The sequence below is a fragment of the Anthonomus grandis genome, chromosome 14, assembly GCF_022605725.1.
Source record: "Anthonomus grandis grandis chromosome 14, icAntGran1.3, whole genome shotgun sequence".
NCBI classification, from domain to species: Eukaryota; Metazoa; Arthropoda; class Insecta; order Coleoptera; family Curculionidae; genus Anthonomus; species Anthonomus grandis.
This window is the reverse complement of record NC_065559.1, coordinates 6,502,236-6,515,818: the sequence shown is the minus strand read 5'-3', so window position 1 is coordinate 6,515,818 and position 13,583 is coordinate 6,502,236. Positions and strand designations below refer to the sequence as shown.

At 31.9% G+C, this 13,583-nt stretch overlaps 2 protein-coding genes across 2 annotated transcripts in view; one reads left to right on the top strand and one right to left on the bottom strand.

Moving 5' to 3' along the window:
• LOC126744785 (DNA replication licensing factor Mcm2) overlaps nt 1-477 on the bottom strand; it is a 34,952-nt gene extending 34,475 nt beyond the window's left edge. The window contains exons 1-2 of the mRNA XM_050452337.1: nt 297-477; nt 60-217 (exon numbers count right to left, since the gene is read on the bottom strand). Coding sequence (XP_050308294.1) covers nt 60-217; nt 297-308 — 170 coding nt within the window. The 5' untranslated portion in view covers nt 309-477. The remainder of the gene's footprint in view (nt 1-59; nt 218-296) is intronic.
• Nucleotides 478-9,518: 9,041 nt separating this feature from the next.
• LOC126744786 (inactive dipeptidyl peptidase 10) overlaps nt 9,519-13,583 on the top strand; it is an 86,754-nt gene continuing 82,689 nt past the window's right edge. The window contains exon 1 of the mRNA XM_050452340.1: nt 9,519-9,730. Coding sequence (XP_050308297.1) covers nt 9,635-9,730 — 96 coding nt within the window. The 5' untranslated portion in view covers nt 9,519-9,634. The remainder of the gene's footprint in view (nt 9,731-13,583) is intronic.

The window sequence follows — 13,583 nt, the reverse complement described above, 5'->3', positions numbered from 1 at the left end:
CCTCAACCTTATGAAGCTTATATTCATGTACTCAAATAGTTTATTATAGTTAAACATACTTTTCCATATTGTCTCCAAACAGCTCCTCTCCTTCTTCGTCTTCTTCCATATTACCATCAATATCACCCAGGAGCCCCTCATCTTCGAAAGGCTCCAAATCTTGAGCAGGAGATGACATATTAGAGCGTGGAGTTGGGGCGGGAGATTCATCATCAAGCTTTATAAACAACACATAGAATAATGAAATTTTCATTTGTATTGAGGGATTGTTTACATACTGGCTAGTAAGTACTTACCCGTCGAGACATTGCTAATTAAATGTGTTGTGTTGTGTGGGTTAAAAAGTTAAAGAAAGATTAGAAATTGTTAACAAAAGACATAAATTAACAGTAAAAATAGAAATCAGTGAGAACTTCGAAAGAGTAAAAAGTTTATTAACCGAACTACAACAACCTTTTGGCGGTAAAATTGACGTTAAAATTGAGGTTATGTTATGTTAATTGTTAAATGTCATGCAGCAAGCAGCAACGAACTGTTCCAATAGTGCCAACGTTGTCACATGTACAGCAAGTACCTACCTGCATACTTTGATTAATAGCGGGTTATTCAAAATGTTATTTATATTCAAATTTGTGTTGAAATTGCGGGAAATTCTTTTAACCTTCTACTATAAATGCATAAGGTATTGTGTATAATAAAGAATTCAAATATGAAATGTAAAAATCGAACAGGTAGAGCAAGCAGGTGGGGTTGGAGTGTTTCTGCGTGATATTTTTGACTGTTATTTCAATAAATTTTGACGAGCACTTCGATAACTCGCTTTCCTATTTTACTGCTTAAGATGAGAAAACTTTATTTCCAGGGGATGTAAGTGAACGTCATTCTCAAAATAACTTATTAGTTATGTTTTGCTGGTTCTGATTTTACTTACGTATTTATATTCATATATTTCTGTGAAAAAAAGTTATACTATAATATTGTAATTAACGTCAACTGCTGTAAATTGTTCAACATTAGATGCTTACCTTATATCAGATCATAGAGCTGTAATGTGTGAAATTATAATTGAGATTGTAAAACTCTCATCAAAAAATAATTTTTTATAGAGATTTTTGTAATATCAATAACCTGTAATATCAATTGTAATGTTTATAATATCAATGACCTATCAATGTTTAATAGGGATATTAAAGCTACAAATTGGGATTCTATTTATTACATTAATAATATAAAAACCATTTGCACCCCAAATATTAAACTACTTATGAAGGAAAGGGATAAAGCGCTAACTAGAGTATCTAAAAGTGAGGCAAAATGAAGTTTTTACAAATAAATGAGAAGTACTGTTGTAAATGCTAAAAAACTATGAAAAGCTATACATAATTTGCATTTATAATTCAATACTAAATAATTGCAAATGATTCAATATTGTCCCTATTATATTTCAAGTCATATTACTCATATTTATATATATTGCTATTTAGGAATTAGATATTTTCAAGGCATATGGAAATGTTCTTTAATAAGATCCCTACTCAAATTTACTTAACCTGAAAATTAATCAGAGCATAGACCTATCTCAATTATTCCACTTTATCAAAAATTTTAGAAAATTATTTACATCGGAAGCTCTATGACAACTTTAAAAAAAAAAACGAAATAATGTGCATTTGCCAATCTGGTTTTCACAAGAATCATAATACAACTTCAGTGAAAAAAATGAAAACTCCAAGTCTCAGTCTCAAAATGTCTTTTTAATTATTCAGGTGACATGTTTCGCTAATGAAGCATCATCAGACCTTATAGCTAGATGACCTGCTAAGTACTCTAACTAAGAGAGTTTGGAGTTTTCATTTTTTTCTCTAGTTACGTAGGTCTCTTGGAGATAATGGACGAGTTCTTTCAATACTACTTCAGTGTTAGCTAATGTAACAGATAAAATTATAGCTTCTATTGACAATATGTTTGATGTGGTAAAGAAAACTTGTAAAATACAAGGCTTTGCGGAGGATACATAATTACTGCATTCATTTAAAATAAATCAGCTGCAAGAAGCTGCAATGGAAATTAACAATGATTTGAAAGCGGCTGCCTTATGTTCAGGAAAATCTTAAATTACATATTAGTTTAACAGAACTATATAATTTACAGAAAAAGCAACAAATTTAGGCCTCATTTTTGAAAAACACTTTTAAGTTTCATATTGCTTCAAAGATGTAAAAAACGCATTAAGACCTCTTTATATGAGCAAAAGCATAATAAATTTTAATCTGAGAAACAAGCTTTGCAAATCCTTAATATTGCCTATTCTCAATTATTGTGACGTACTTTATTATCCTTGCATCGATGAATTTACGGCTTATATAGCTTATAGATTGCAAACATTTCAAAATAGCTGTTGCAGATTTATATTTAAATTTAACGCGTTAGGTTGGTCTCGTATGAAAAATTTTTATTTGTTTCATTTGTTTAACAAATTGGTATGTAGAAATAAAGTACGTAATGTCAACGTAAGATTTTTATGCATTATTTCAGGTATTATTTAACATATTTCAAGCATAGTTTGTACAATGCTGTCATTATTTATAACAAGATTCCTGCAAGTATAAAGCTTTTGTCAGAAAGTTGATCTCGTAGAAAATTTAAATAATTTTATTTCAATAATCAATTAACTCTATACGGGTAAGCTGGTAGTGTTTTTACATTTTTTTTATTGTTTTTATATTATATCGCCTGTTTCCAAGAAAACCGGCACAACTCAAAGAATAGTGAATTTTAAGTTGCTATGGTCATTATACTTAAAACAGCAAGAGTTATTTCCAGAAAAATCGGCATACGTGTATTTCGAATATTTTCCGCGGAGCGCGACTAGCGTGATCGACGCATCAAGCATTTTCGCGGAAGACCGTCATTAATCGAAAAGAAACGTTTTATTAAAAGTATTATTCGTGAAAGACCATCCTAATTAGTGTTAAGCTAGTGTGTTTTCAAAAAAGAAATAATTATTGTGAAATTATTTAAGAGAAAACCGTCACAATTAGAGTTGTGTCAGCTTGTCCCCAAAAGTAAGTAATTTTTTTATTCACGATATTCAGGAAAACCGTCTTGTGCCGGTCTGTCGCACAAATAGCTTATATTTTATATAGTATTTTAAAGAAAACCGTCATAAATTATAATTGTGACAGTCTTTCCCCATAAATAAGTAAACTTTGGTACCAATCATAACAGGTTTATAGTCAAAAATAACGAAAAATATTTAGTTTTCGTGACAAAATATAGAAATTTATATAAATTTATTTGACCTAATGATTCCTAAAACTTTGTAATACTTATAACGTTAAATTTTTAGAAACAAGATGCAGAAACAAAATAGGTCTTCTTTAATTTTGAAATTAACCAAAAATAATGTCGAGGTACATAACATAGATCAGCCTATGTGGAAAATAGAGCAGTTCATGAAAGAGGATAAAAATGAAAATGAAAAAGAGATTGAAATAAGGCAAGGTAAGTTTAAAACTAAATACAGATTGTATAATAATATTTAATATTAAATTTAATCTTTTATATTTTAGACATTTGCCGTTTATCGGAAAATTCTTCAGCTCCATTGAATGATAAGTGTGATTTAGGTACTTTACAAAATCTGGAAAAAGAACCGAACGGAGATGAACTCTATAATAATCAAAGTAACTGTAAATGTTAATTTATTTGCTATTTTCAAATTAACTGTTTTTGTGTGTGTGCAAATTACTTTTATGCGCGTCATAAACGATATAAACAAAAATTTTAAAAATATATAAATTATTATCACATTAATCGTGCATAAAGTTTTGTTTGAATTTCTGGATAATTCAAACAAAACTTTCAATCGGAAAATGATTTGGGTCATCTAAATGATAACAATGATTCAAGTAAAAATATTCAAAATCTAGAAGAAAAAGGGGAAGAGGTTTTTGATATTAATCAGGGTGAGCTATGTTTTTAATTAACTGTGTTTTGTTTAAATTAATGTCTGGCTTACAAATCATGATAATTACAAATAATAAAATTCTAGATATTTGCTATCTAGCGCAAAATTCTGCATCTCATTTTAATGACGATTAATAAGGAAAATCCAGAAAATGGAAAAACAAGAAGAGAACTTTATAAGAATCAAGATGAGTTGAAGAGTGAGTTGGCACCTAGCTATGACATTTTGATTTGAGTGTGAATAGTATGTGGTGTATTGTGTAATACGTGTGGTAAATAAATACCTAGATTGTTAGTATACTAGGTAGACATGACATTTTTTATATTAAAAGTTTTCACTTCCAACGAGGTGAAGGTAACTAATAGAATTGTTTTATTTTGTAGATGATGTACCTAGTACTTCCGGAATAAATACTGCTAGAAACATTTTAACTGAAATAATTCACAATTCAGATACTTCGTCACAAAGTTCCTCCAGCGGTAGTGAACCATTTGGTTCTTCACACTCAAATGATCCTGATTATGACGCGTCTTCAACTTCAGAATCATCATCAGAATCAGACACAGAAAATACCCCTACAACATTAACTGACAATATGGATTCTCCTAAGAAAAGAGGCTGAAAAAGAACTAGAAACTCTGCTGATTGGAAAAAAAAACGTTGCTAAGCGATTGCGAAATAGTGGTCGGAGTTATCATTCAATAAGGTAACTAACAAAAATGGAGACAAACAAAGAACCTTGGTAGAACGAGCGGAAAAGAAAATGTTACCTCCTTGTACTGACAAGTGCAGATTAAATGCAAAGAGAAAATCTCTGAAGAATCTCGAAAGAACATTTTTAAAGAATATTGGAACCTTAATGACTTACACCGACAAAGGGGATTTATTGCATTTTCACTATAAATCCCAAATACTCAAATTCTAACAGACGACGAGATTTAAATTACGCTTGTTATTTCCGCTTTGAGGAAACAAAAAGTAGAGTTTGCAAGCATTTTTTTATGTCTACTTAAGGGATTACTACAAGGACTATTAGAACTGTGCTTGAAAAACAAAAATCCTGTAAAACTGGTGGTACTATAGCAGAAGAATTTAGAGGCAAGACTAGCCACCCAAAAGTTAATCCTCAGATTATACAAGGAATTAAAAACCACTTAAACACAATTCCTAGAGTCCCGAGTCACTATACAAGAGCTAACACTGACAAGGAGTATATTGAAGGTTCTAAAACTATTGCCGATCTTTATAGGGACTATGTAAGGACTATCTACAGGATCTGTGTAAGAGCAAACAGTTAAAATATGGCTCTTATCGAACTTACTATGACGTGTTTACCCGAAATTTCAATCTTGCATTTTTCTTCCCTAGAAAGGATCAATGCGATCAATGCGTTGAATATGCTAACTCGCCAGAGGAAGGCAAGATCTTAATTCAGGAAAAATATGAGACTCACTTGACAGAAAAAAATTTAAGTCGTTTAGAAAGTGAGAAGGATAAAGAAACCGGAACTCATGTTATTACTTATGACTTACAAGCTACTTTACCTTGTCCATCTGGAAAAGCGTCTTCTTTTTAGTATATTTCTAAATTAAATCTCTATAATTTGACTTTTGGTAATTCAATTACAAATGATGTTTCTTGCTATGTCTGGCATGAGGGTGCTGCTAAAAGGGGAGCCAATGAAATAGGTCAAGAAAATAAATTAATTGATGTCATATTTTACACAGATTATTGTTCTGGACAAAATAAAAACAGGTTCCTTTTTGAATTGTTACTAAATTAAAAAGTATCAATAAAATAACTCATAAATATTTGTTTCAGGGCCATACACAAAATGACGCAGATAGAACTTGCATTCTGTAATTGAGCAGAAAATCACCAGCTATAAGAAAAGCACTGCTATATACGTACCCGATCAATATATTACCCTTATAAGAGAACCAAAAAAGGGCAGCTCTACAAAGTTATTGAGAGAAGTCACAATGATTTTTTTGACCTAAAAGACTTAGCCCAAAAAACTGGATTTAAAGATGCGTTTAAAACTATTGATGGTGAGAGCGTAAAAACTGCCGAAATTAAAGTCTTTGAGGTGAGAAAGGATGAGCCTGGAAGCTTTTTTTTTTTAAATATTTTATGAGCAAGAATCTTTTTCAAAGGCAAACTTTACTTCGCGCAGGAATTTAACAGAGAACATAAATAAAGTAGTTCTTATCAAGGCTTACTGATAAGATAGGAATTCCCGAGTCGAAAAAAAAAGGAATACTATCACTAGTGGAAAAAAATATAGTTCCCAGTTACTACGGAGAATTTTATAAGAATCTATAAGAATTTAGTTTGTGAGTTCTAGAGAAATGCTGTTATGTTTTATTAAGTTTTGTTTGTAAAAGATTATCTTTAATTTGTGCTAAATATAAGTTTCTTTTTTGTTACAAAAGAATCAATAAACAGAACGTATTTTTGAAAAATAGGTCATTTTGAACTTGATAAACTATAGTTGTTCTACATAAATCGATACATTAATAATCTTATTTTCCCTGGAAGACATCCCTGTCACAATTTTTTTTTTTAATTTTTTTTTAAAATCATATTTAAAAAAAAATAAAACTGAAGATTACTTTCTTACAAGTAAAACTATGTCATATAAAAAAATAAGAATTGTATCTTTAAACCACAGGTCACAACAAAACTTTCAATACGTGTTAAAACTTTAATAGCGGATATCACAAAACAGATGATTTAAGAGTTGTGCCTGTCTTATATTGTTGTGCCTGGCGATATATAGTTATATATACTGAATATTTTAAACTAGAATTAACCATTCATTCGTCACATTCACAAAATCAACATACTTTCCTAGCTCAAAATGTCTGGAACATGTTTTAAGTGCAAAGTACTTAAAAGTAGTAAGTAACTTTAAAGGACCAGCAAGAAACCCTACTGAAGCCTTTGGATTTCCTTGTGACTTCTGTAAAAATGTATTGTGTATAAAATAATGCTCCGAGATTACCTGAACTGAGATACAAACATTAACCCTATTAAATCGAGTTTAAGGAATGATAGACCTACCTGTGTCAGGTATGTGTTCCTAAACTAAGAAGTTTTCTACCTTATTACTGCTCGAGTTGAGTCCTTGGAAAGTGAAATTTCTGAAATTATTAAAATCTTACATTAATTTGATCTTGGAACTGGTCAATGAGTTCAGGGATTTGCAAAATAAGCTAAACAATATGAAAATAGGCTTTTTAATAATTATTCACTTGACTATATTAAAACCGAACAAATCAAACCCTGGAAATGTGTACATGCACACTGATACTCCTCCACAAATTTCCTCTGGTGATGATGTCTAATAAAAATGTCAGAACGCAAGAAAAGAGTGTGTAATTTAGTGATATTCAACTTTCCAAAAAAAATACGCAATTGAAGATGAAAATGCTGTAAAATGGGCAGGCACCCACATCTTAATGAAGAGTGTTACTCGCATTGGACATGAAAATTGATGATAGATTAATGTTTCTTAATCTGAGTATAGTCATATTGTATTAAATGAGACTTGATTAACAAGCGACTTCTTCGATAGCGAATTACATCTATACGACTATAATGTTTATAGGAAGGACATACCTGAGGAAACTAATATAAACTCTAGAGGTGGTGATAAACTTATTGGTGTCCATATAAAGGCTATAAGCTCGTTACTTGTGTCGGATCCTCATATGAAGCACCTTTTTGTTTTTGTTGGATCAGACAACCAACAATTTATCATTAAAACTGGATATTTTCTACGGGATCTACAGCTATCCCTAGAAAGATTTTGCAATGATTTTCTTCGCATTCTCTTGTGTATACTTGGCAATTTTAATTTGTCCCATTGTTCTTGATCGTATGAAAAATACAGTTTATTGTTTAAATGAGTTTAATTACTAACAATTAGAGTCATCCTTAAATTTAAAAGTCTGGAAACGTGTCACATAAATAAAGACTTAAAGGTGATTGATGATTTTTTTCATTCTATAAACTTTTGCCCTTTACTTTTACATAAAATAGGTCTTTATGTTCAACCTAGACAAACTAGGCAGGCAATTTCATTCTACTGTTCTACAATACTGGCCAATCAGCATTCTCATGGAGTGAACTGCTTTGGTTAGGGTTCAGGAGAGGTTTAAATTATCTTATTACCTAAAATACTCATTACTCATTTTCACTGCTTAACTTTATAAATCTTATCTACAAATACCTGTAATATTGTGATACCTATGTTTCCTTGTAAAGATTTAACAGTAAAGATTAAATGGTAATCTGATGTATAAGTTATGGGTTAGGCTAAGTGCATCTTGTATTTTTTTAACTTTTATACAATTCTTTTCGTAATATTGGGTTAAGCTCCTTGATAAATAAATTATGTTTTGATATCGTAACGATATTGTAAAAACCGAAAACGTAGCTGATTCTCCGTCATTCCAGAATGAGACAATCGGCACACTACACGACATCTCGAAGGTTATCGAGTGTCTTCCGGAACAGCCGAGTATATCAGGAGACGCATCGACGATGGAAGTCAGTTGTCAGTTCAGTGATTTAAATTTCGGGATATTGGCGCGAGGTTTAAATATTTTTACATAAATAGAGTAAAAATAAATATCTCCTAATTTAAAATTTCATAAGCTATAAAAGTTGTATTTTATGCCTTATGTTTTCAGTGTTTTGTAATATTATTAATGTAGGTAGTTACTTTGTCTGGTGTTGGCTCCAAATTTGTAATTCACTTTATTATTGCAAATTACTGGGCAAGTCCCGTAAATAAATAAATAAATAAATCTTAAGTAGTCGTGATTGAACTAGTAGACCTGCCTTTTCGTAGTGCAAGGGTGTACATAAATTAGTACATAGGTACCATTGTTTACTTTTAAATATTTTCCTTTTCTTTCTTTTTTAGGTCATAAATTGATATAAACTAATAACGTAAGAGTTTATAGATATTTGATCATATACATACAGGTTGACCTACTCATTTACGGCTTGTATGTGAACATTTCAAAAGAACATTTCAAATAGGAGGCAAATCGGGTGATTTCGCGGCCCATTCGATAACACCCCTTTTTCCCATCTATCTGTCGATAAAACGTTAATTGAGTTACATTGCAAATTAACGTGTAGCTCAAATTTAAACAAAACGAAGAAAAGCTCACAGATTCATTTGTTAAGTTTTTTCGAGTTTTTTCTTTGTCATTTCTTTTCAGTTTAAAATATCCATTAAATTTTTAAAGTTTTTCTGAAAAAAATAGAGCATAATTCATATACAGTCATAATATAGATTGCAAATGTTTCACAGTGAAAAGCCTTAAAAACCGGCCTAACAACAACAACAAAAGAACGTGTCATAAAAATGGAAATATCACCTGCTACTGCGGAAAATCATGATGTGCCCTTGCGGAGGAAAATGTCGCATATAATTCGAGTGGAACCGAAGTAAGCCGAGACGAGGCGGGATTTTCAAGTCGGCTCGAGAGTGAATTTCCACCACCAGTTGTAGGGTAACTAGTTTAGTTAGTTTAGTTATAGGGTGCGATAGCTGTTATGGCATCGTAAGGGAATACGGTGAAATATTCGTGGGTCACACCTGTTGTTCTTGTTATCGTCGTCGTTTCACGTGTGCCGATAAAGATGCAAACGAATGTGCATATCGACACGAAGAATTTAGGGGGCTCCCCGGAGCGTAGGATCAAAGGGCCCGGGGGACAGACGAAACGAACCCTCGAAGTAAGTTTATATTTTATCGTCCATTGTTTTCGTTGGATGTTTATGTGACGGAAAGGGGTTGATATTTAACATTCGCAAACACGCGCAACGACGAGGCTGTTACGCATCGGGAATGTCGCGTTTGCTTCATTTGTAAGGAAATGTCGAGGAGTGCGAAAATTCCTATAAAATAAAATTCGATTTCGAAAATTAAATAAGAACAATAAGTCAATAATTTTTTAATATTTTGATACAAATCGTACTTCAGGAATAGTGAGTATTGTTGAGGGCATTCTCCGCCTTAGAACATATAACCTGAATACTATTGAGCAGCGTAATTATTTGTCAGCTAATTTATGCCACTTAAGCAAAGCCTTTGACTGCGTGCCTCACTAGATTCTTGTGCATTGCAAATGCAAAGGAAGAACATTTTTAACTAGCTCATTAAATATATATTGCGTTTAATCTCTCTTTTTATCATATATCTACCCTTCAAGGATTTGTATTACCATATAATCACTTTTATACGATTACTTTTCTGGCTTATTAAATAGCATCCGGAGTATCTGAATGCTAACCTTTTCAATGTACTGTCAGGGCTATAATAAGTGTGTAGCGTCTTTACCGTTCGATAAATTTGAATTAAAATAATCAAAAAATAGTCAACCAATTTATTTACTGACTAACACTATGAAAGACGATTACTTACTACTACTTAAATTACTTATTTTCGCCGTATTTATTTAAAACTGTTTATGTCTGATTTAAATCTCGCGCCAATACTCCGACCTTTACTGCACTGAATTGACAAATGACTCGGATACTTATATACTCGGTTGACCAACATCGTTATATTTTTTGCATTTTTTGTTATTTTCTTTTCTATACGGAGAATGGACATGTAGACTATGAATACTGTGAATTCAGATACTGACACTCCTGATTTTATACATTTTAACGTGGATTCATTATGTTATCAATTTGATGCTTTTTCTAATATTCTTGATGTGAAAGGTTTTGATGCAATAGGCTTGTCTAATACATGGCCTACATGAAAGTATTTCTGACAGTTCTTTGGTTATAACCAATTGTAATATCGTAAGAAAGGATAGAGAGGGTAGATGAGGCGGAGTGTTATTTATTATTAACCCTAATTTAAAATTCTTTTTTCAGTTCATTTTAAAATTTAATATTCAATTAACTTCAAATCGGGGCAGTTCTTTAAAGACAAATTTTTAACCTTACGAATCAAACTGCACGTACATTTCGAATTTTTAAAGAAAAAGTATACATTTTGTAGTGAAATACTTTAAAATATCTGTATCTTATTAAACATGTAGAGATTATCCAAATTTAATTTTCAAGAATTTTTACTTACTACTAAGATTTATTTAATATTGTAGCGTTTTTACCGTTCATTAAGTGTAAATTAAAACACTCGATGAACAAATATAGCCAATTGATTTATTTACGTACTAACGCTACTAAACACGATCACTTGAGACTACTAGACATATTTATTTCCACCGTATTTATTTACTGCTATTCATGTCCGATTTAAATATCGCGCCAATATTCCGAACTGACCTGTCAACTGGCCTCCCAATATATAAGGAGCGGCAACGCGGCGACGCAGCTCCTTATATACTCGGCAGACCACTGTTTCGGTGTGCCCACTTGCGTCATTCGCGACAGCTGGTATTCGCGATGTTGTCAATATCGTTACAATATTTACTTGTAAATTATGGAATTTATGTTCAATGTAGGTGAATAAGGTGGTATTTTTTAAAAGTAAATTAACGAAATTTTTGAAAATCTTGAAAATCTCGTGGAATTTAAATAATTTGTTTTTACAAAGTATTCCCAATATAACTTATCCTTCTAATAAAAGTTTAATTAATAATTATATTTATAATAAACATTCAAATGTTCTTGATTCGTTTAAATTTTCGAACTAGTACTCATATTGATAAAATAATTTCTAAAATGAAAAATTGCAGACCTGGAGATGGATAATTGATTTTGAAATGCTCTCCTTAGTAACTCCATAATACATAACATTGATAATCAATACCTCATTAAACTACTGTAAATTCCAAAACTGTTGGAAGTTGGCTTGTTATTCTTATACCAACCATAAATAATCCTAGTGAGTCTTGCCATTATCGACCAGTGAGTTTTCTTCCATCATTATCCAAGATTTTTAAGAATGGTATATCTCATCAGATAAAGCTTTATATTGAGCAAATAAAATTATTACCACCTATCCAATCAGGATCCCGTAGCTGGACATAGCACCACCACTGTTGTTCTACATGTGTGCTATGATATTTTGAGGGGTATGGATCAATGTCGTCTAACAACCTTAGTGCTGTTAGATTACACTAAGGCTTTCTGATTGGGCTATTCTCTGCAAGAAAATGAAATATTTGGTTTTGATGACAATATCACTAAACTTATTAGGCATTATTTAACGAATAGAAAACAAAGTGTTTGTATTGGATCAAAGGTGTCTAACTAGCCAAGGATCAATGTTCGGTTTACTTTTATTTTCTCTGTACACATGCGATTTTTATAGCTCTTTAGAAAATGTCGTACCGATCAGTGTGCGGATGATACCCACATTTATTTCTCGTTTGGATTGACTAAGCTTTGGATTGACTAACTAAGCTTTGATAATTACGTATCTCATTTACTTGCGAAGGGTGATTGTGCAAAACTAAAACTTCTTTATATGCATAAAGATATTTTTTGAACTTACGTTATATTAAGGTTATTTGACTCATTAGTTTTATCAAGATTTTTATATTGTAATGTACTTTGATGTCCGTCACTTAATCGAAAAGAAAAACCGAGTTTACAGAAACGTGTGAAATTGATAATGTAACACCTTTGTTTAAAGCGTTCATATTTTTAAGTATAAATTTATACTCAATTATATACTTAACAAGGGTTTACCTGTCAGATCTCTACCAAAGGGTAAGACTTGCAGGTGCTGATTAAGGTAGGAATTTACTTTACTGACTGAAGATACAACAATTACATCTTGTAGCAAAGTCTGGTGACAGCTATGGGAAATTTATTGCTTATGGGGTCGAAGCAATAGGTTCCGCATAAACAGGTTGTTCTTTAGTACAACAAAATCACAGTCAGACAAATCAGAACTGAGAAAATCAAAATTTCTACAAGGAAAAATTATGCATAACTAGACAATCTCAGATATGTCAAGTAGCATCTGGAGAAATTTCGAGCCCATGAAGGGGCAAGAATTTTGTTTAAAATTTTATTGAATATGTATGCTTAATTATATATTCAATCAGCTAATAGAAAAATAGTTAAGGTCATTTTACAAGCAAGAACTGATAAAGACGATCTAATGGAGTGATGTCCTCGATCTAAATCGACTCCCAAGAATTTCATTATTCAGTGATAAATGTTATCCGGTATTTTCCGAGTTGAAAATACCACAATCTGTAGTTTATAATAGCAAACTCGCTGGACTCCATCTCGACCCAATGATCCCACCAATAATACGGCTCTCTCGTAAATCTGACATGGAAAATGATCGTTACTTGTTGGCTAGACCGAGAGATCCTTTACTCCTTAAATCTCTCAGACTTTACCTGGCACATCTACATGATCAACCGACGGGTACATGTTTTGATGGATAAACCAACACCAGCATTAAACTAATGCTTGCTGCTGAGGGACTGCCGACCGATCTGGTCTCGCTACGAAAGCTGTACATCCGGTTCACGAGGCCTATGGTATTGGATCCACGGAAGTTGAAGAGGACCTTTCTGCCTTTAGGACCTATCTTTCGTCGAAGAAGCTTTTGCGGCTCCAAAAAATTAGGGAAAGCCAAAATAATTAT